At 43.2% G+C, this 23,198-nt stretch overlaps 1 protein-coding gene across 1 annotated transcript in view; it reads left to right on the plus strand.

Moving 5' to 3' along the window:
* Positions 1 to 6: 6 nt before the first annotated feature.
* The window catches only part of GMPR (guanosine monophosphate reductase), a 38,403-nt gene continuing 15,211 nt past the window's right edge, over positions 7 to 23,198 (plus strand). Inside the window, exons 1-7 of the mRNA XM_005420980.3 lie at positions 7 to 125; positions 4,029 to 4,148; positions 4,766 to 4,849; positions 6,474 to 6,647; positions 14,433 to 14,514; positions 16,834 to 16,940; positions 22,466 to 22,508. Coding sequence (XP_005421037.1) covers positions 39 to 125; positions 4,029 to 4,148; positions 4,766 to 4,849; positions 6,474 to 6,647; positions 14,433 to 14,514; positions 16,834 to 16,940; positions 22,466 to 22,508 — 697 coding nt within the window. The 5' untranslated portion in view covers positions 7 to 38. The remainder of the gene's footprint in view (positions 126 to 4,028; positions 4,149 to 4,765; positions 4,850 to 6,473; positions 6,648 to 14,432; positions 14,515 to 16,833; positions 16,941 to 22,465; positions 22,509 to 23,198) is intronic.

A 23,198-nucleotide genomic window follows, 5' to 3' on the forward strand; every position in this document is an offset into this window, starting at 1 on the left:
CGCTGCCAGGACAGCCCCGGCCCCCGCACCCCAGCGAGATGCCCCGGATAGACGCAGACCTCAAACTGGACTTTAAAGATGTCCTGGTCAGACCTAAAAGGAGCAGCCTCAAAAGCAGAGCAGAGGTGGGGGCATCCAAACCCAGCATGCTTTTCCTCCCCCTTCTCAACGCTTAACTTCCTTAACCCGCCTTTCCCCCGCTTTATTTTTATTCCCCGGTCTAGCCAGCAATGGCCTCCCCGATCGAGACGCCCTTTGCGTGGTGGGGGGATGCCGCTGCTCCCGGGAGGGGAGGACGGGGCCGGGTTTGCGAAGTCCGCGGCGCGTCCCCCCCACGGCCCCAGGGGAGCCGGGGGTGGCCGGGGCCGCGCTGACCTCCCTCGCTCCTCAAGCTGAAATACAAGGGGGCAGTGGGGAATTGCTTGCTCCTAACAGGTGCCTCTGCGGCCTCACCTCCGGTGTCGGAGGGGGCGGTGGCGGCGAACCAGCAGCGCTGCGGGACGGGGGTGTCCGGTTACCCGCCCCGCAGCTTGGGCTGGCAGAAGCCGGTGGTGACACCTGACAGGCAGCATTGCCCTCAGCCTCGGGGGCTGTGGGTGGTGCTAGTACCGAGAAACTGATGTGCTCTTTAAAAAAAAATTGTAATAAAAACCCGCGAAGATGCTGGGGAGCGCTTCTCAGTGCGCAGGGTGCCCCGTCATAGGGAGTACTGAGGGAAGTCGCATCAAACCTGGGGCAATGGGTGCATTTCACCCTCTCTTGGGTTTCACCCCCGTGTGACCTGCGTGTGTAGAGCCCTGGAGTCCCCTGGGGCTCTGTGTGCCTGCTGGCCACTGTTAGCCGGAACAGTTCTGTGGTTCTCTCTCATCAGGGATCGGGAAAGACCCCGGGAAATCAATCCCATAAGGATCGATTGCATCCACAAAAAAAGATGGCTGCCTCAGGATCGAAGGTGCCTTCTCGTTTACCCCACATAACCCCAAGGTTAACAAAGGATTTAGTTTGACTGAAGAAGGAATTGTGTTGGGGGATGAAAAGAGGATTAAGATTTTCTCCAGGGGACATGGAGGTGTAAGAGAGAGAGACTGAGGTAGAAAGGGAAAGTGAAACATGGAGGCTTGTTTGCTATAGGCCTATGGCCAGGGATTTTGAGGGCAGCAGCTAAGCAAAACGTCTTTGCTATCATAAGGTGTGAGAGGCCTTCTCAGCAGAAAGTTGATCTCTGGCACGTAATTTTTAATTTATGATGTACAGTGTCCCAGCCAAGTAACTCCTCATCGTGTGCAATTACTGCACATAAAGCCTCTGGGCACTTTGGAGCCATTTGCTTGGGGACCTATGGATCCCTCCTTAAAATTCACTGTGCCGGCCTGGCAAACAGGTGGAGCTGTGCTCCCCCGAGTGACTGGCAGGCACATGGCTCCTTCAAGTGCAGTGTTTTGTATATTTAGCAGGGTGCAGGCTGTGGAAAGAAGGGCTGCTGGGGAAGGGAAAACGATAGGAGGAACATGAGCTGATATGGCAGGGTTGTAACGGGTGGCTCTGATGAACTGCTAAAACATTGCAGATGAGAAAAAGTGCGTGTCATGAGGGGGTCAGTGAAAAGCGATGAAGGTTAAGAAATTGGACACCATCACTGAGGCTGTGGCAACAGGGATAAACAGTCTGTGAGAGCCAGATCTGAAATGGACAGCCCCAGTCTGCTTCAAAACAAGAATATAAATAAATAGTTCTGGCAGAGGAACAGAGGCAGCATACTACAGTGCCTGCTACCCAGCAAGCTGCTGCTTTGAAGCTTATATAGGAAGCGTCTGCTTCTCTGGTGCGAATGCCTCGTTTTGTGCAAGGATAGCTTTTTATGCAGTGACTAGAGTTCAGTCAGCTTCCTAGAGAGACAGTTTGGGATGTTTGCAGATCTTCCTGTAGGTTTGCTATGTTGGTACTTGTTTCTGATTCCTTGCACTGGCTTCATATTCCATGGTTGCTTTCTCTTTTTTGAAAAGATATCACAAAATAGGATGCTTGAATTTGAATATCTAACTTGGTCAGAGCAAGGGTGGGAGTGGGAGCAGCGTTATCTGTCTGTGGGGTCTTGGTACTCATATAGCCTGTTCTTGCATTGGCTGGGCTTGCTCATGCACTCTGTCCATTGTAAGTTCAACAGACAAGTTTCCTGTAGGAAGTTGTTAATTTAAATTTTTAAAATTTAATTAAGTCCACAAGAGCAGCACAGTTTGCTAAAATAGGTAGAGAGAATGGCAACCAGCATGATCAACAGTGTTGACTGATTTGCACATGAGGAAAAACCTAAACATACCAGGGTAATTCAGTATGGAGAAGAAGCAGGTGTGGAGGATATACTAAAAGTCCATAAAGTGAGGAGTGGAATGGAAAAGGTGAACCTGAGAAGTAGCTGTTGTTTGTCTCTCATAAAACAAGAAAAAACACTGAATTTATTTACCGGGCAAAGGTCGTGGTTTTTATGCAACATATTTGTCTTATTGCTATGGGATACTGGAGAGGCTTAAAGGTGTGAAGGACTAAAAAAGTTACAAGGCAAGTTCTTGCTTTGTCCTGTGTCTATTTTGCAGTATTTTGGTGTCTTTTCTGAAACGTAAGTCTTCTCCTTTCTGATGCTCCTTTCAAAGAGATGCTTTTCCTTTGTGAAACTGCAGGGCAGTGGTTCTGGTGCTGGCATCTGCGTGGAATTGGTTGTGGGGTACTTTTGTGTCCCCCCTCCTTTGGTTCTAGTTAATACATTGTGTTAAGAAGGAGTAAAGTAAATTAAATTTTCATACTTGTTTCATACCCATCTTCTTCATACTATTTTCTAATGTGAGCTGCAGCTAAAGAATGTTTTGTCATCCATGATGGCTGGAGAATTAGACCTCTGATAGTAAATGGGAGAAAGGGGAGTCTCCATTAAGATATATATTAGCTTGTTCACTAAAGTGACCTTTCCCTTACAAGCTTATAGGAGAACCTGATTCAGAGTTTATCACTAAGGCACCAAGTTCTTTTTCTTATACAAATCAGTATATCCCTCACAATATTAATCAGAATCTAGCCTGCAATTTGGAAGTGCTCTAAATGTGTTTTAATTAAATAAATAGCAAAAAATCCTGTATTTTTGCAGTTGCTTTCTTTCTCGTGATGGATTTCATTTTAGTTCAGGTCTCCAAATGTTACTGGGTTAAAGTTGCAGGGAGGATTAGTGAAAACTGAAAGAACCTTCATTTTCACTAGAGACTAAACTAATATCTTAGAGTTGTACATTTCTTTTTTTTTTTGAGCATTTTCCCATAGGTAGGAAGGTCTTAGGTAGGCCAGTGGAAACGGATCTAATTTGATAATACCCCTTGCAGATGTAAGGAAGAAAATGCCTGATGTTATTGTGATCATATGAAGGTGCTGGAGAAGAAATGTCTTTGAAGGTGAAGGCAGATACAGTTTTAAGACATTAACTTAGAAGCTAGCAGCTTCTTGGTTTAGCAAGGCAAGGTATGATTGTTCATATTGTATGGCAAGAGTGCTGGTAACTGTGACCAAAAGAGCATACTTTATTGTATGATCACTTACCTTCAAGACTGGGACAAAGTCCTCTATGCCCTGGAGACAGAGGGAGTTGTAATTCTGACTTCTTTGGAGTTAGGACTTCAATTTAAGTTTCTCAGGCAGCCATTGAAACAGCTGAGATTACTTCTGTATACAATAACCCAGAGTCCTCATTGTCCTTTCTTTCCAAGCCCTTCTGCCTTTTTCCTTTTCATTTTTTAATTTTATTTTGATTCTTTTTCTTAAGTAAGAGCTTTATTTAATGCAGAAAACATTGTTTTAAATTTTTTTCTTGTTTGGAAGGCAGAATTGTAAAAAATTAAAAAAAAAGATGTAATAGTGGAATAAAAGGAACAGGAAATGTGAGGAAAATGGAGAAGCTGTGTCTAAACGTGCTGTATCTGAAATCTGTGGCAAAACTTGTGTAAGATTACAATCAGTTACTTAAAAGAATGCGTGTCTGTTCACTGCAGGTTGACCTCACGCGCACCTTCACCTTCCGTAACTCGAAGCAGACATACACAGGAATTCCCATTATAGTGGCAAACATGGACACTGTGGGGACATTTGAAATGGCTGTGGTTATGGCAAAAGTAAGTCTCAACTCTCATTTCTGCAACAGTTGGGAAGCTGCTGGGTGACAGTGAGCAGCCTTTTTAGCTAAATTTGTTGGAGAACAGGGGAGTGTGAGTTTAAAACTCCAGAATAAAGAAAAGCAGGTGTGCTTTTACAACAACACAGTTACTACAAACAGGGCTCCTGATGTAAGGAAATTTCTGTGGAGATGCTTCCATACTGGGAAGCTTCCATTTTGGGTGTAGCTCAGCTTCAGGTGGAGCTTCCAGAGCTTTTTTTTGAGGTCCCTTTGTGCTCTGTGCCAGGAAAAAAAAATAAACTGACAAGTTTTGAAAGTGTGGGTTATGGGATAGAGTTGCAGCACTTTCTAAGTTTATGAGCCTCTGTCACATTCAAAATACTGATAGTAGCTTAATGAAACATATCATAAACGTCGTCCTGAAAGGTTGGCTAAGCGTGCCAAGTTACTTTTGAAGAGCTGTTTGTAGTTGCCTGGTCTGTTATTTGCTGTTACTGTTTCTTCCAAGCAGGATGAGCCTATACTTAAAAGGGAGTTTTCTAATGCTTTATTTTGCAGCTGAGGGAAAAATTATTAACTCAGACATTAATGTCAGTTCTCTTGGTTTTTTGCTAGCATGCAATGTTCACTGCAATTCACAAGCATTATGCTCTGGAAGAATGGAAACTGTTTGCTGCCAATCACCCAGAATGCCTTGAGGTACATTTTTCTACTGTAAATTATTATGGTTTATTGCTTTGTTCTGAACTCACATACACTGCAGTCTCTAGGGATTGCTGTTGTCAAGTGAGGTTTTGGGGAATGAAGATATTTGCTGTTCTTAAATTCATCAAGGGAAGTGTTGCTTGTCCTGATTTAAAAGAAGGGCTATGTGAGTCCATTATGAAAGTGCTTATATGAAGAACCTAAAAAGCAAAGTTCGTATATGCCTGGAATGGAAACAGGGAAGTATCCTGAAGGAGGAAATACTGAGGAGTAGGTATGAGTGCTGTGCTTCTGTTGCTGTTTTGCTGTTGCAAGCTGTGGTAGTTCACTGATGTGAATAATTTCAAATAACACAACCACAGGCTGGCCCTGCACACCCTTGTGCCAGGCAAAGTCTTTGCCATCAGGTGAGCAAGTGGATCTGAAGTCTACAGGCTGGAGGGGCCTAGGTGCTGGGCCCAGGCAGAGATGAGCATTGAAAATTGTCAGAGCTTGTGTGTCCTCCACTTCTTGCACCAGAGCTCACTTTGTGCTATTCCAAGCTGTGCTATCCCGCTTGTTCACAGGGTCCTAGCCTGAGCCATTATTTTTTAAAAATTTAAACATTGACTTTATTTGTGACTTTCTCACATTCAGACTTCTTTTCTTCTGGCAGGCCCCTGTACCAGTAGAGGCACCGTAAGTGTGCCTGTCCATCTCCCCTACCTGCTCAAAGTTCAGTGCAGTTTTTGATCTTTCTCTGTATAGAAAAGAATACCACATTGCTGTATTGTATCTTTACCTGTGGCACATTTCAGAATTATATTATAAAGGCTATTGATTACAGAGCTGTCCGAAAGTGAGCCTAGCACTTTGGCCAGTCAGGATTACTTACATGCCGCCATAGGGTAGAAGGTGGTCCCAGGAATGTCCTGTTTCTGAACCCTTCCAAACTTAACTTATTTGTGGTGCATAATGACTGGAATAGGATCTCCTATTCCTGTAGTGATTAAATACTGACTTGCACAGTGACCTTGGATTTCTGCAGAGGTTTTGTAGGCCAACAGCTGTGGAAACTATTTTTCTTTTGGAAAGAACTCATTGGAAAACAAAGGAAGAAGCAATTAGTTTGTTTTCAATGGTAGCTGACCTTGCTTGAGAAAGGGGATTAGACTACAAAATCTCCAGAGGACCTTTCCCAACAAAATTATTCTGTGATTCTGTAGAACACAGGAGTGCTTGGTGAACTTAAAAGACCTAGATTCCACTCTTTGACAATGCCCCAAATTTTGCCTAGCTTCCTGGAAATATACCAAGTTAGGGCTTAATCTTGTGTTCATGTTAATATGAGTATGGCTGAACCTTGATTGATCTCAGATGATTATATATGCCTGTGACAATACACTTGTGAATGAATGCTAGAAAGCTAATTTCCCTCTCTTTTATATCATTTAAACTAGACAGAAATAGCTTCCTGATTTTCCCAGGAAGGTATTTATTTCATATTACATAGTGTGATTTTTCACTAGTTACCAGCACAAGTCCTGCCAAGATTATACAGGAAAAGACAAACAAATTGTGTGTGTTTATTTCAGTTTTTGCAACCTACTTCTCTGTTTTGTTCTCTCTGGTTTTTTAGCATGTAGCAGCAAGCTCAGGTAGTGGACAAGAAGATTTGAAAAAGTTAACAAGTATTCTAGAGGCCATTCCAGCTATCAAATACATCTGCCTGGATGTGGCAAACGGCTATTCAGAGTATTTCGTGGAGTTTGTGAAGTCTGTCCGTGCCCTGTTCCCACATCACACCATTATGGTAAGCGTGTAGAAAGGGTGGAGGGTGTGTGGGTGTGGGTGTGTGTGTGTGTGTGGATGTGTGTGTGTAAGCTGTCCAGGAACAGGACCCAGAGTTTGACTGGTAGGCATCAGAAGCTAGAAGAGGAAGGGAAGCAAGGAAGGGTGTTTAATAACAGTTTGGTATTGTCTGTCCATTGCTGACGATTTCTGTGGGAATGTTTAGTGTGTGATCTGATACAGCTGTCTGAATAAGTTGGCATGGAGGACTAGGTGGATTCAGCTCTTTTCCTACTCATGTCCTCCTTCCCACACTAGATGAGATCTCTGATCATTAAGTGTATAGGTTAATTTTGGTGATTCCAAGCAGAGGTTTGCTGTGGGAATGTACCAACATTTCCGGCCAGCTGGGGCCAATGATTGTTAGATCACTATGGCAACAGATCAATGCAGACTGATCCTTATCCGTGATAAGAATGAGAGGGATGTTGGGCAGTTGTGAACAGCATTATCAGGGAGCAAAATGGTCAGTGCTGGGGCTTTTCATGGTGCTTTCTGTGATGTTACTATCCTATCTCAGAGTGCTAATTCATGCTTCCTTGAGCCCCTTTGCACCAAAAATAAGATGTTTACATGGACGTGGAACTCCTAGCAGAAGAGCAGTACCGCTGCTTTCCCAGGGCTCTTGAAGAAATGTGTCTGAATTGTTTGCATGAGAATAGCAGAAATCCTCAAACAAGCAGCAGATCGGTAGAGGTTACCAGCCTTTCTTCAAGCCAGTGCAGCAAAAAATCATGTGTTTAGGCATCACTTGCCTGCTTTCCCATGCCACAGATAAAGCTTCATGCACGTAAAGTAAATGTGAAGTAAGAATGTTCCTAAATGCACATTCTCCCTTGATTCAGTAGAGAATAGCATGTTCAAGCAGCTCAGAAGAGGATGCGTTCCTTTCTCCCATGTCAGAGGAAGGCAGTGTTTTTGCTTTGGAATGATGGAAAACTGAAGTGAGCTGGAATGCTTGTTGGATTCTGGGTTATCATAGGCTGATGAATAGGCATTCTTCGACAGCTGGCAGGAGGGAGCCATTTTGGTATGCTCATATTTCCCATGGCTTTGGAGAGAGAGATATTGGAACTATGGAATGATAAAGGTGGGCCTTCTGAGCTTTCTGCTTCATGTTCACTGCAGTGAGGGAAGAAGCTGTGTCCTTGCTTTGGATCAGAAGTATTGTCCCTAGTGACATGATTGCTCCAGTGCCTTTGTCTTTGAAGAGTTGTGGGAGGGAGCTTAAAGCACATAGTTAAAGCCAAAGATTATCTCTGTCAGGAGTGGAAAGAAAATCGTGTGTCGTGCCCTCCTCCACCTCCCCACTGATTGCTGACTTTGCTGACTGAGAAGGGAACTCAACCAAGATGAATTCCTCAGAAGGCAGAGAAGGTCAGTGTCAAAGTCAGATATCAAGACCAGATTTTAGTCCAGGGTGCTTAGGCCAGTCTCATCCACCTTCCTCATCTGTTCAGCTGCCTTCCTAGTATCTCTGCTTTTGTGGCTAAGGTTATTGTTACTTCAGGTCTCATTGTGCTGACAGCACCACCTGCTTGAGCACATTTACAGTCCTGACCTGTTCAGTTACCTTCTCTGATTGTAGCTCCTTTATATGAACGTGGCTTAATATGCCTTATGTTCTTCATCTCTGCACAGCAATAATTTCCACTCCTAAAAGCATGCTGACAAACTTGGGGTGTTCAAAAACCTTCAGTTTTCCAAAGCCTCCGGAGTCTGTTCAGTCCCTGAAGGTCTCTTATTCAACTAGACACCCACCTCTACCCTGCTTCCAAATTAATTCATGTTCTGTGCCAAAATGGCCTTTTGAAGCTGTTCCTGGCTGAAATGTAGGAGCTGGTCTAGGCTCCTTTTAATGGTAATCTGGAAGACGTGTCCTGCTGCTACCTGTTTGTTCTGACTGCTTTGGTGTGTCAGTGCTATGCCTGCAGTACGTTCTCTGCTGTTGGGACTTTCAAACAAAAGGGTTAGCAGTTAAATAGGAGGTATAAAAATAAAGAAGCTTTCTCATAGCTGAAAGTGATCTCCAGGACCTTGTTTGCTTTCCTCAGCATGACTATTCATTCCACAGTCAGCTGCAGTGCAATACATAACAGTAACCCAACCCTGGATCTCAGGGAATGTGTGTTCCCAGGGGCCACGTAATGGCTTCAGCTCTGAGGCTGAAAGGGGATGTGCAAAGCAGCTGTGGTTAATGTACTACTTACTCGCTGTGGCCAATACTCCCCTGCAGACCAAGGATGTCTCTTGTGTAACAACCTTTCAAATCCATGTTTCTCTCTTTTTAAATTCTTACTTTTATAATCACATTACATTATTTTCTTCTGCCTGGTTCTGACACAAGGTTTTTTCACTACTGCATTTTGTATTAATTTACAAAGAAGATCAGTTTCTCCATGGAATACAAAGGGTAGAGAAGAGAAACGGGCACAGAAGTACAACATGACTTGTCATAAATCACTCATCAGGTTGGGAATGGGGGAAGAAGGAATATTTAAGTCTTGTGAGTGTCGCACAAGTGCCTCCCAGAACCAGGAAGATCCTGAGGAAGATCACCCATTGGGGTGTTTTGCTATTGTGCAGCATTATGTGCATCAATTATGCTTGCTTGCTCAAGTCTAAAGAAAACCTTTAATCAGCGTTCATGATGGAAGATCAGAGCCTTTATATTACAGGTTGCATAGTCCTTATTGATTAGTTTAATTGTAGACTTTAGGGTTATTCCATCACCCTGAAAGTCTGTTCACAAGTTAAGTTATCTTTGCCTGCAAGCTTTGCGAAGTTTTTATTCTGAATTTTTATTTTCATGCTATTCCTCTGTTCCTTGTAGAAGAGCAACCCTGAGGGGAGCAGGGAGTGTGGCCGGAAGAAGACTGAGGCAGGAGCAGACTTGGAGATACAGTAGCACCTACTAGATGTGGGCCAGAGAAGGAGACAAGTGGAATTGCAAAGCAGAAGCAGAGGGAAGCCGCAGGACCCAGAAATTGTTGCTCCTCCTTGGAGTCAGTAGCAGAACTTTTCTGGGCCTTGGAGGCAGAATGGAGGCAGGATTCAGTCAGAGAAAGCCATGCAGACTAGTCCCAGTTCATCCCCTGAACACACACCAGAGTAAAGTCAATTGTGGCATGTCTACCAGGGCTGGCATCTGACAACAGGGGCCAGGCAGGATCCCAGGATAGGAGAGAGTGATGCTGCTGAGCCTGCCTCAGGTCAGGCCCAGTACTGAGTGCAAGCACCTGCTGAGTGTGGCTCAGCCTTGCAAAGGGCATCTCCATCTCATGGTTAAGCACCCCTGACTTTTGTGGGTGGGAAGTGTCCTTTGGCCGTCTTCCTGATAATGTGGAGTCACAGACTGTGCTTTCCTCTAGGATACAAGAAGAAAGTTTGAGAGCTGTTGTCATAGACACTTCTCCCCAGCTAGATCCATTGCCATTTGCCAGCAGCTTTCAATCAGTGCAGCAGTGTTCCTGTCTTAGGCAGTGTGAGTTGATATTTATAGCAGGCTTTCATGAGGCACAGTATCAAATGCCTGACTGAAATTCACAGGCACTGCCCTATGTGTTCACTAATTTTGTATCTCTGTCAGAGAAGCCGTAGTCTTTATAATCCTGTTAGGTAAAATCTTGATCTCATTAAAGTCAGTAGGGAAACTCCCTTTGACTTTTCTGAGGCCGGGATTTTCCTCAGGACTGACCCACAGTTCAGTTGTCCTGGATAGTGCTGGAATGCCCCTGGGTGGTGTTGACTTCAGACTCCATACTGAGTGATGGACATCACAATACTTGCACCAATTGCTTTGTTCCCTGACTACTTGTGTAAACACACGATAAAGTGCATTGTCTGTAGTGACTTCACAGTACATGTTCCAATTGTGTTCTATTCTTTTCAGCTAATTTTAAGAGGGTTTAATTTCTGTAGTCTCAGTCTTTCTATAAAAATCTTTTCAGATTTTTTTTTTTTAAGTTGAAGTGTTCTGGCTTTACCATACTAGTGGGGACTTCAAAAGCCCTTTTGCCTCAATTCAGCTGTCATACTAGTATGAGTGGTAAGGCAAGCATTGGTTTCAGTAAAGCAGAGTTCAGCTGGATGTTAGTAAACTGATTTGCCTTCAGCTGTCATACTGGGGTCTCTTCACATACAGCTAACTGTACCTCTCTCATAGTGGTTTTTTTTGGTGCTCTCTGAGGTCTGCAAAAGGTACCTAGGTTGAAGTCTGCTATGTAGGGTTCCATGTTTTCCTTGAAAATTTGTTAAGGATCTGCAGATGCAGAAGGACAGAAATCAGTGATGTGTGTACATGCATTCCAGGAAAAAATGTATGCTGGGGACATAAGTGCTTTTCTCTGCTAGGATGAGCATTTTGAACCAACATATGCAGTTCCAACATTTTCTAGCAGTAACTTAACAGTAAACGTCTGGTTAACATTTCTGAAGAGACAGTTTGACAACCCTCTATGCTCTGCTAATAAGAAGACACTGCTGTTTAAGTTAAATACATATTTTATCCAAAATCTCATGCAGCTACTGACTTGAATACTTGCTCCTTCCTATTTTTGAATCTTTTGAATGTGCTCTAGTGTTTCACCAAGTTTTACTGTGGTATGTGTCATGCAGCACAGGTGGTCATCTGCCTTCCAGAGGTAAACTGTTTCCTTGATGTCCTCAGTGGCACACTCTCCATCACCCCATCTTGGAATGTACAGCACTTAGTATAACAAATTACCACTGAGCAGAAAGGATGCAGCACTTAGCTGAAACACTGTACCTATTATATACTCTTTATTTCCTGATTATTCTATTTTATTTTATTTTTAATCAATATCGTGCTCTTTTGAGCAGAGTTAACTGGTCCTGTATCATAGACCACAAATTGTTGCTTAATATTGTCATTGTTTTTATAAGTGCTTCAGGTGGTGGCTTGTCAGCTGTTTCAAGCTAATAAAAGGAGGAAGCAAAATTCAGTAAAAATAAATAAATGGTGAAATAGGAGTCAGAAATCAGTAAGTGGAGAACAGGCCTTGCCCAGTATTCACTGGGTACCCTTCTGCTGACTTCAGCAGTAGTTACATTTGAATAAAACCTATACTAAGTAAGGACTTCAGAATTTGCCTCCTCCTCTGCCATATCAGTACTGCTACAAACACTTGCTAAGTCCTGCAGTATCTATGTAAGAGATTTCTGAACATCTCTAGATCCAAATTCAGATCTCTAGAGATGAATAGCCTGTCCTTAGTACAAGTGCAGAACAGGTTATGTGGAAAACTGGAGGTTTATCTTGTGCAGTTTTCATGGTTAGGAATGTTCTGTAGACATGAGACAAGCCACAGAGCTGACATACAAACCAAACTTGGTTTGTAATTGTCCAAGAGTACTGAAGGAGCCAGCAAATGCTGGAGCAGGACCCCTCTCATCGACGTGTCAAAGGTCTTGGGAGTGTGGGGAGGTTCCTGCTGACAGAAGGTGAAACAGTGCTCTTCCAGTTTACAGGAAGGGTGTGAGGGAAGACCTGGGAAACTAAACACAAAGGCATGGGGCATTGGCCACCTCTGTAGGAAGCCTGTTCCAGGGTTTGTCCACCCTCTCACTGAAGAACTGATTATTCATGTCAGGTCTGAACCTCCCTGAGGGACACAGCTTTGAGCCATTCATATGCATCCTGTCCCTGGATCCCAGGGGAGGACTCAGCACCTCCTTCTCCACCTGCCCTCCTCAGGAAGCTGTAGTGAGCAATGAGGTCACCCCTTGGCCACCATCTCTCCAAGCTAGATGAGCCCAGTGCCTTGGCCACTCCCCACAGTACCTGCCTTTCAGTCACATCACCAGCTCTCCTACCTTCTTCTGGCACATTCGAAGACTTTCACATCCTTCTCAAATTGTGGGCTGCAATTTATAGGATTGCATTCCTGTAAAATGTTCTCTCAGAGTATGGGAATGCAGTTAGTACAGCTGTAGTGAGTCAGTTCAGTGTGTGCTATGTCAGCATTCATTTGCTTTGTGCAGCCCTTTGCAGAGAGGAAAGCGTGGTCTGAAAATGCACTGGCTAACAGTTTGTTTTCAAATGTAACTCAAAGCATAGGTTTTAGCTCATAAATCTCCTTTGAATAGGATTCAAATGTCATTTGAAATCCTTGCTCTTTGAAGACTGTCTTTTCCCTGAAAATAATCTGGACAGAGGACACTCCTGGCAAGGGAATGAATCTCTAGCCTCACTCTGACTGCTGATCCATCAGAAGCACAGTTGGAGACATGCAAGGGCCTGTCTTGTCGCACCGAGGTTGCATCAAAATGTTTCTCTAAATGAAAAGAAATAGACTGGCAGCTCTCTGCACTTACTGCGCCAGTTTTGCAAGCCAATTACCAAGTGTGTGCTAGAAGGTTGTTTTGTAGTTTCTTTTATTAAAAGTATCAGTAATTTCATCACACTGGCATTCTCTGCATTCACAGCATCCATGAACCAGAACAGTCTGTATCTCATGGTTACTACAGGGCACATACCCAGCTGAGGCTCTGGTAGAAGAGGGCCCCCACCTCAATAAACCACATGTGAAAAACGTAACTCTAGGAATAGGTAGCACAGTATCAGGGAAAGTTCCACAAGTTTCTGCTACAATTTGGAGAAGATAAATGGAGAAGATACAATTTGGAGAAATAAAGGCATGAGTAGATCACAAGGTGACTGTGAGCCACCAGTGTGACACAGGCAAATGCATTCTTCTTTGTCAGGCAAGATATTTCCATAGAAAAGGGAAGTGTTGTGCAAAGCCTTGGTGAGAACTCACCTGTACCACTGTGGATAGTTCTCATTCCTCAGGTTCAAGAAAGATCTGTCTGGTATGACTTCAAGGAGGTCTGGTATAAGGTAAACAAACATTAAGCAATTGATTAGGGATGTGGAGAGCCAATAGAACAGGTTTTCTAGAGGAAGCAAGACAAAGGCTGAGAGAGCTGTCTTCACTTTCAGCAAAGATAACAATGTAGGCAAAAGGAGGTAAAGAACTGTTGAAGTGCAAGAAAAAATACGGTAAAGAACACAAACCAATTCAGAATTTCTTTCAGACAAGATGTTACCCTAAGCAGCATGCTCTCTGTATCTCTGCAAAGGTCGTTCAGAGGGAACCAAACCCCTGTTTTTAACCAGTGGCATCACCACAACCAAATGTATGTAAGTGCTCAGATTTATGTCAGCTGTATGTACATACCAATTTTGGCACCAATGCACAAAATTAGAAGAACAGTACCTTCCTTTCAGTGGGCAAAATACTGAATCCTAAAGGAAAAATGTATTTTTCAGCATTTTAAACAAGATCTGAACTTCTTCCTGAAAAGCGAGTTAGGCAAAAGGCATGGAGGTCTCTAGGCTGTTCTGGAGAGACAGGGCAGGAGAGGTGGAGGAGTTCACTGCGTATAAGAGAGAAGAATAGCCCCTGCGGTTAGGGATGATGTGCTTGAGAGCTTCTGGGTGAGGATTAGGGGGGATGGATGACAAAACAGATCTCCTGATGGAATGCTAAGGATCAGGGTTTACTGGACTACTTGTTAAATTCCTTTGACTTGAGAAGTTACCTGTACGACTGGTTTAGTCTTGGTGGCATGTCCAAGGAACAGTATGGTGGACTATATTCTTTCATAATCTGCATAGTTCAACTTCTAAAAGCTCTGGATCAAACTTTACATTATCATTTTTAGTCTTTACTGCAGTAGTTTTGAAATCTCCTGTACATGTGATACTGTTCTTTCTTTCTAGGCAGGCAATGTGGTGACAGGAGAGATGGTAGAAGAACTTATTATTTCTGGAGCAGATATTATTAAAGTGGGTATTGGACCAGGTGAGTCAAATAAGGGTGGCTTTTGGTACTATTGGTAGAGGATAGAGGATTTGTCCAGATGGAACAAGTATATTATGCTGTTTCCTTGCCTCTTAGAATGCCAAGACCTACTCAGGTCAATAAAATATCAATGAACTTGCACACAGTGTGTTTAAGAAATTTACATACTGGGTGTCAGTGTTTCATACTGAACAGTGTTGTATATTGCACCTTCAGTCAGTGAACATAGTTGTTATTGGAAGCACTGGGCTGCCTGAGTTCCTGACATTATCACTGGTAACAGGTGTTGTGTCTGGGAACAGTTTTCTAGCCTGCTGAAAAGAGGATGAGTCATCCGAGCTAAAGCTCAAAGGATGCTGTGTCCACCTCTACCAAGGAAAGATGGGTTTCTGAGTAGATTTATGATTTGTGTTCTGTGAAGCTGAGGTTGTCTCTGTCAATGTCTTCAAAGGTGATATGGTGTCAGTTGTGAAATACGGATAACTTTGCCTCTACCTATTACTGTTACCTGGGAGTTAAAATTTACATTAATGTACTTACATGCTATCTATCACTCTAACAATTCCATGGATAAACAAGAGAACCCTGACCTTCTTACAGTGTTTTCCCTATCTTCCCTTCCCTAATGTTGTCTGGCATACACTGCCATAATCTTTTTTTTTCCCTTTCCTTGTGCCTTCCTTCACATGTTCCTCTTTTTGCTATTTTCTTCTTAGACTGCAGCTGGAGTCACCATATGTGGGCTAGATTTTAAAGTGGCTAACACAAATGCCACTGACAGTATAGCTGTGATGAGCCAGTGCAGTGCAGGCAGATTGTTTATTCTCCAGTGCCAGATAGTTATGGTCCATGAATGGATAACTGGAGCAGAGAAAATCATGTAATAAACATTGCAGTTGTTACCAGGAAGATATCAAACAATAAATACTGCAAAATACATGAAGAATCAACAACAGCGATTTCATGGTGTAATTGTCATGGGCAAATTCAGATTTAAAAGAAGAATAATTACAGTTTGTAGCCTCAAACATGGAAATGCGGGTAAATGCTGTATAGTCCTCCCTGGAGATCTTCCTGAACAGATCTGTACAAGTTGACCATGCAAACCCACAAGTGATAAATGTTTCTCCCTCAGGTCTTGAAGCTCTTTTCCAGATAATGATCTATCTTGTTATTATAAAGCATTACATACACTATGCAGTACAAGCCCTGTGGAAATTATATTTTTCCCTATTTAATTAAAACTAGCTTTCTTACTATTTTGCAAGAATTCTTCTCAGTCTTTTCACTTTGTCAGTTCTTTGAAGATCTTTGGTAACTTTTGCTTTACTGGTAGCTTGAGTATACCTGGATATCAGCTGAGTGAAGGGATTCATATTTCACTGCATTTTGGTTTAGAATCTGTTTTGAAATTCTCGTTATCATGCAGACCTTTTAGGTCTGTATCCTAAATTATAGAACGTAGACTGGCAAAAAGTAGTCCTCCTTTTGACTCTTATTTTGAGGGAACAAAGTAGAGAAGGTATTCCAAAAGATCCATGTTGCTATGTTGAACTGTAAGTAAATTGGTTTATATATACATATAAAAAATATATTATATATAGATAGATATATACAGAACCATACATACCTTTATTTTTGTCTATATGTACATGCATGCACAATGTATGGGTATAAATGATATAGTTCAGTGAGTAGATATAGTTCCTATATTTCTCTTGTTGTACTGTTCAGCTTTTAGATGATTACTTATCTCACTTTTTAAATACTATGTGCTGATTTTTTTATATTCCCCAAAATTGTCATCTGCCAAATATTCCTGCCTTCAGTATTAAACAAAAGATGGGAAAATTGTTACCAAAAAAATCACAGATTTTACCATAAAATTGATTCTTTAAACATGCAGAAAAGAGATAGAAATATTTATTAGAAGAAATAGTCAGGTAATAAATGCTAATGCTGAGTTTGACAGGTTGTGATTCTGGTCCTTTTGCCCCTTCCCTTCAGGCACCTCTAGTCAGATTTGCTTTCTTGTGATGCAGTAATTCCCTCACTGAGCAGCATTACTGATGGGAACTATATTGGGACTGGCACTGGAGAAGAAAGGGATGGCATGAGTCTCCTCAGCCACAGCTCCCAAGAAGTGGCGTGAGAGCATTTCGGAACTCAAGTTCCTATGTGCTCGTTTTATCTGTGAGAAGCCAGCATTGGCAATAGAGACTTCTTGGGAGAACAGTAATGCTGATAGAAACACATTTTTTCTGTATCATTTCTGTCATCCTGATGGGCTATGTTTATTCCTCTTGTTCTCTTGTCTAGGTTCTGTGTGTACCACTCGGATTAAGACAGGGGTGGGCTATCCACAGCTGAGTGCTGTTATTGAATGTGCAGACTCAGCACATGGCTTGAAAGGACATATCATCTCTGTAAGTAACTATCATCCACTCTGATTCCCACTGTGCAAATCGTTGTGGAACAGGAGAATCAAACAGTCCAGTACCCTGCATGTCCTTCTGTCATCCCCAGTTGACTCCTGTATTAGTTCCTAGGACACTCAGTGGAGATCCAGATGTAAAATACACAGCTCTCTAACATTAAAAAGATGTGAGCACCTCACTTCTGTTTTGCTTTTCAAAATCTGCTTCTTTGTGGAGTAAGCTGTTATGTAAACAGAATACGAAGCCTGGTAATGATTTCACTATTGAAGCAAACTGTAATTCCTATGAAAGACTTCTGTAGGGGTGGAATGTAAACATGACTTTCCTGAGAGTGTGACTGAGGGGTAGGCAGGCAGGCATAGAGGCGAGTACAAGGTAAAATGATGTGAGCCCATCTGTGCCCTGGTTGGATTGATTCAGAGAGCATCCACACAAAGCTGTCTGTGCAGGAGCAGGAGTGTTTGAGGTGACTGTTTTGAGCCCAGCTAGCACGTGAGCCGCTTATGTTCTCAACTCTGGGGAAATAACAAGCCTGTGGAGGAAAAAGAGCATCTGTCTGTATTGCCTGCTAATGGCAGTTTCCACTCTTGTCAGCAAGACCAGATTCACCTCACAGAGAGAAAGTAAATTGGTAAGCATAGGCCCAGACTGAGCTGGAGTGCAGCCTGCAGCACCCAAAGGTCCTGTGTGCTTAGCACACACAGGCAGTCGGTGTGTCCTGGCCATGTCAGGCTGGCACAGCCTCTGCAGGCTGCCTGTGAGGCAGCTGCTCATGGGGAGGGCACAGGGGCTCACCTGTGTGCTGTGCTCACAGCCAGCAGTCTCCCTCTGCCCCTCTAGGAGAGACCACACACTGGATTTTAGTTCTACTGCCAAGTGAAATCACTGGAAGGCCCTGGTTTCTTTGACCCAGTTGGGACTAGTATCCATGGGAGGAAGGAATGTTGTGTTGAGTTGTTGAGGAGGGAGGTGAGAGGAAAACAAACTGATTGGGAGTGGGCAAAGGGTTTGACTGGGTGTCTTGGAGTATAATGGAGCAGGAACATGTGTTACAGTCAGTTCTCTCTCTTGCTCTTTATTGTTAATGAGTATGCAGTCCCTCCTCTCTATGTCTCCTCTATATGAAGTTTGCAGAAAAAGAGAGAAGCAGTCTGTGATTTCTATGATTTGGGCAGTATTGCAAATGTTTCTGTCTATAACAGACAGTAGAATGTGTGCAATAGAGCATGAACACTTCACTCATTACTGTGAAGGCTGCATAAGTATAGGTGTCATCCTGGCAGTGGTGCTCAGAGACCCATCCTAGTTTTGCAATAATAATTTTCTGCTAGCAGCCGTCAGAAGAATGCTGTTACCCTGATTTTACAAGAAAACAGGGAGTCTGTATTCAGACTGTTGAAAAATTAGATGGTTCTGTACTGTATCTCCTTTCCTGCTTTGGGAATGGGTCAGTTCTTGACTGGCTCAGGTTTCAGTGGTCCCGCACCTATCAGCCCCCTGTGGGGGAATGCAGGAGGGCGATTTGATACCTGTCTGCTGCCAGCATCTGGGCCAAGAGAAATACCTTCAGCTGCAGCTCACATCACTTCCGCTCAATTCTGTCGCCTAATCTAAGAAGAGTGAAGCAAGGGTAAGGACATTATATCTGAATTCTGGAGCATTCAGATGGATATTGTTGTTTTGGATATTTATTAGAGAAAGAAAGGGTTGGACTGCATGGTTGTTGCCAGAGCTCTGGCAAGAATATCATGGAAGAGAGGTATCCTCATGACAGAAAAACACCATATGGCAGCAATTCTAAGTATAGAATTGGATCTGGTGGCAACAAGTATACATGGCATCCCTCAAAATGTCTCACTGCTGTCTTTCTGCAGATTGAAGAAGGGACACACCCTACCTGAGCCAAAAAAAATCCCTACAGGCAGAGTATTACCACAACTATCTATGTCAATTCCCTAGGAGAAAACCTGTCCAGCGGTTTTTGTTATGTTGATATGAAAGTAGCAGGAAGGATGTGAAAAGATTCAAAGCCTACCAGCTAGGTTCATGTAGATCGTAGCTAATGGTGTGATATGAGTTAGTCCCTTGGGGTACTTTCTTGTATCCATTTCTGTCTTGTCCAGTACCTTCATCAAATTAACTCCTCATTCTTGTTATGTTGGTACAATTTGCATATGAAGGAAAAGACGTCTCGCTCTCAGAATGAGAAGTGATGGTGCTGAGCAGAGTATAGGGACTGCAGAGAACACAGCACGACTGAACCCTGATCTTCAGGAGCTCTGCTAGGATGCGACCACAAACTGGGATTTTAAATGTTCCTATTACTGAAGTTATCATGTATGATGTTTGGAAATGATTCGTTGACAAGGAAAGTGACAATTTTCAGGCAAACATGATAGTCCAAGTGAACACCTGGTGTCTGTCTAGTCATTTACACAGAGAAGTAGGAGGTAAAATTGCACCAGTTACTTTCTTCATGCTAAATTATCTGTAAGACTAAAAGCTCACCTCAGAAATGAATCTTTCATGACTCAGTGAAAGCAGAGAGGAAACCCTCCGTGAGGTACAGACATGGTTCCTGTCCCGTGCTGTTTGTCTGGGAGCCCGTAGTCTCAGTTTTCGTTCCTGCTAATCCGTTGGCCTTGAGAAAGTGCCGCAGCGAGTTACAGTGGAGGGGGCCTGCTGGAGATGTTTCTTCTAGGTCAGAGAACTCCTCTGCTGGACAGAGGCAGTCACATATTCTAGTAAGCCAGCAATGTGGGGAATGGAAAGCAGCCGTGCATGTGTCCTCTCTCATGTGACTGTCATTTGACAGAGATCCCTGTTTCCCCTTCTCCCTGCCTGGGTGATAGGTCACCAGCATTCAGTGAAAAGAATGACTAAGGGCTTCTTCACCCAGCTACTGCCATACTGTCCCTTTTTCCACACAGAGCACTTTCCACACAGAAACACACCCTGTGTATGTAGATCAGAATAAAGCACCATATGTATTGTTTTTACTGCTGTATATGCCACATACATTATCTATCTTCTGCATAATAAATAGCTATCTGTTTGCTGATACCAGCAAACAGACAGCTACAGTGCTTTGTAGAAAGCACTGGTTATGCAGTTTATTATAAATGTTGCTTGAAACATAAATCATAGTTATAAACTCATTATAAATTGCTTATAGTACTAAATGTTCAACCAGTGTATACTGGTTTTCCAAGCTGTATTTTTTTTCTTACTTGGGCTAAATTTTCGTGATGTAAAATGGCTTATCTATCTGGAGAACAAGACTGGGGACAAAAACAGTACTTCAGCCATATTAAAGTAATTCTGTTGGGAAAGCTGCTTTCCTCTGTCCTTCTTCCTAGCACCCACTTGGCTCAGGGTTGTGCTATCTACAGGTTCCATGACCATAACCCTTTCCAGTAGTCTTACTTTGGTGTTATGCCAGTTCTCCTGAATTCAGAGGCAGATTTTTACAGATAAGTTTGCCCAGGGTTCTGACGTAGAAGCTGAGCCTGCAGCAAACTCTGTAACTGAAGCCCAGCCATCTACAAGTCATTTTGAACCCAGACCCAGGGCCCTGTTGGAACAAGCTGAATTTCAAGGGTTAGCTTCCAAGGCAATGCAGCAGCAGAACAGTCTTACTTTGTAGACTGTACCTGTTTTTTCACAAGGAATGAAGTGTGTTACTGCATATAGCTGTATTATATAGCATCTTCTGACATAACTGCTTAGTATGTTCCCTTTTTGTTTCCCTTTCTGGGAATCACTAAATGTACCTGCTTATCTGAAGTAACTGAAGACATCTACAGATAAAGAAGGATTGTGAATCATCATTGTCAGTTACTTTTATCATAAATGGTAACCCATGAGCTTTTTATTCTCTTAAGCTGCTCAGCATTTTGTAATTTGGTAGCATTCAAAGTGATTTTTTTGAAGCTGGTGATTAATGGTTACACAGTAAAGCCCCCCCATCCTCATGGCACCTTTGAAAGCATAAAATCTTCATCACTGCCACTACTTGGATTGTTATAAAAGTCAGATACTGAGCCACCCAAAAACAACTGACTGCAACCCACCTACCAGAAAGCATTCAAAGCCAATGTCTCTCAGATATTAAGAGTCCTAAAACTATTCTTTGAACGTTATTAGACTCATCTTTCTACCGTGGCTCTTCCTCCCCTGACACATGCACACGCACTCACACCCTCCTCCAGGCTATGACAGACTTGTTAAAGGGGAAGAATTGCACAAGCAGAGCCATTAAAAGGAGAGAGAGATTCAGCTGCCAGCCCAGCACTCATTCCTGGAGCTGACAGCAAGGGTGTCTAAGCTCAACAAAAGGCATAATGTGCTAGGGGTTATCAGCAAATGGAATAAAAGCCTTTAAAGTTCTACCAGGCACTGTTTGCAGTGGGGTGCCCTTTGAAAAGCCACTCACTTTTGGATCCACCTGCTCAGTTTGTGTCTGAATCCTTTTCGGGGCACACAGAATTTCTAACCCAGAGCCCCGCTGGCAGCTGCCCATCAAAGGCAGCTCTAATATGGCTGATGGAGGGGGTGTCTGGCTGTGCTCGGCCGCAGGTCACGCACAGCCACACGTTTCTGCCAACAGGGAGGTGAAACAGCATGAGGGAACTGGCCAGTCTGGGGGTAGCTTCAAAAGCAGCAAAGCTGTTGGCAGTCTGCAGTGGATCCAGATCATCAAAGGAATGCGGAGCTCTCCTGGTACAATGACTGTGTAGACTAAAGGATCTTTCATCTGATGCTCAGACTTTTACAAATCATAAAAAACCATAGCACATGATGAGCTCTGCTGTGTGCCATTCCTTTTTTACAGCTCTGTCTCACATACACAACCTCCCTCCCCTCAGCTGAACCCCCTTCATCAGCCACTGCCCTGCACTGAAACTGTGAAAATGCTATAGGTCCAGAGTGCTGTTGCTTCCTTACCAAGACCATAGCAAACAGTAAGGAGTAGGATGAAAGGCTTGTTTTCACTTACCAAAAATTGTATTAACTAGGTTTGTTAGAGATTATCAGATAAAAATCCAACATAACTGATGGTATATTCCCTCTTCCCTCTCACTGTGACCTTTTAATATATTGTAAACTGCTGAGAAATTGTTTTTAAATGTCTTCGGTGGTTTAAGGTAGAGGGTTGTGGTACCTTTGCATCACACAGCCTTACATTAAAAGGGCAGGGGATGATTCAGATCATCAGAGGAGGTTTTGTTTTCTGGTTTGTGGGATTTGGAAACTTGCAGTCAGGAATTTGCATTGCTGCTGTTACCAGTGATGTTATCAGTAGACTGTACAGTAGAGTAGGTGAGCCTCAAGGAGGTAAGCAGTGGAAAGGATTATTTGGATTCTGTGAAAACGTACTCAAGATGATACATCCCAAGTACACGGTCAGCTGTCTTGACATGCTGTTCCTAAGCAGGGGCCACAGTGCTGCAGTGCTCACTGGGTCCCTGAGTGACCTCGCTGCCACTCACTGTCGTCTTTTCTTTGTGCAGGACGGAGGATGCAACTGCCCAGGAGATGTCGCCAAAGCGTTTGGTAAGAGCTGCATGTTGTGACACCCCCACATGTCTCCAGCGCCCCTGGCAGCAGGGATGCAGGAATCGGTGTGACCCTGAATGTCTAATAAATTAGCAGGAGGTTAAGTTAGTCCCTGCAGCTGACTCCAGTGAACTTAATGCACCAGGCATGAATTTGCTCTTTGGAACAGACAGTCCAAAATCTGCAGTGCAAAACATAGATTGGTCAAAGTGATATTTAGAAATTTTCTGCCAGGAGTGTATGAGATACACCTGCTGTGAGAGTACAAAGAAAATTCGAAAGAGTTTCTTCTGAGTAGGGTTCAGAGATGCCTGTAACATTGCCAGATCTGGCTGATTTGAGCCCTGAGTGGAAGAAGAGCTGGTGGAATGCATGTTGGACAGAGGAACAAACAAAAAGGCAGGCCAGATCCCTGGAGATGTTCTTGGGATCAACTGTCCACTTGAAGACATGAGATTTTATTTATACTGTATCCCCTAGAGCTAGGCAGATGTCTGAAACATCTAAGGTAATAATTAACAGATTTTGCTTTCATGTAAGTTCTGTGAATTGCACCAGCTCTTGATGATAGAACAGAGGATTTAATCTGTGGGTATGGTCTGTTGGGCATGAGAGTTATTTGGTATGGGGGGGTCAAAATCATGATTGTCACTTAGCCATAACCTTGTTCAGCAGCATATGGGGCAC

This window comes from Geospiza fortis, unplaced genomic scaffold (assembly GCF_000277835.1).
Source record: "Geospiza fortis unplaced genomic scaffold, GeoFor_1.0 scaffold104, whole genome shotgun sequence".
NCBI lineage: Eukaryota > Metazoa > Chordata > Aves > Passeriformes > Thraupidae > Geospiza > Geospiza fortis.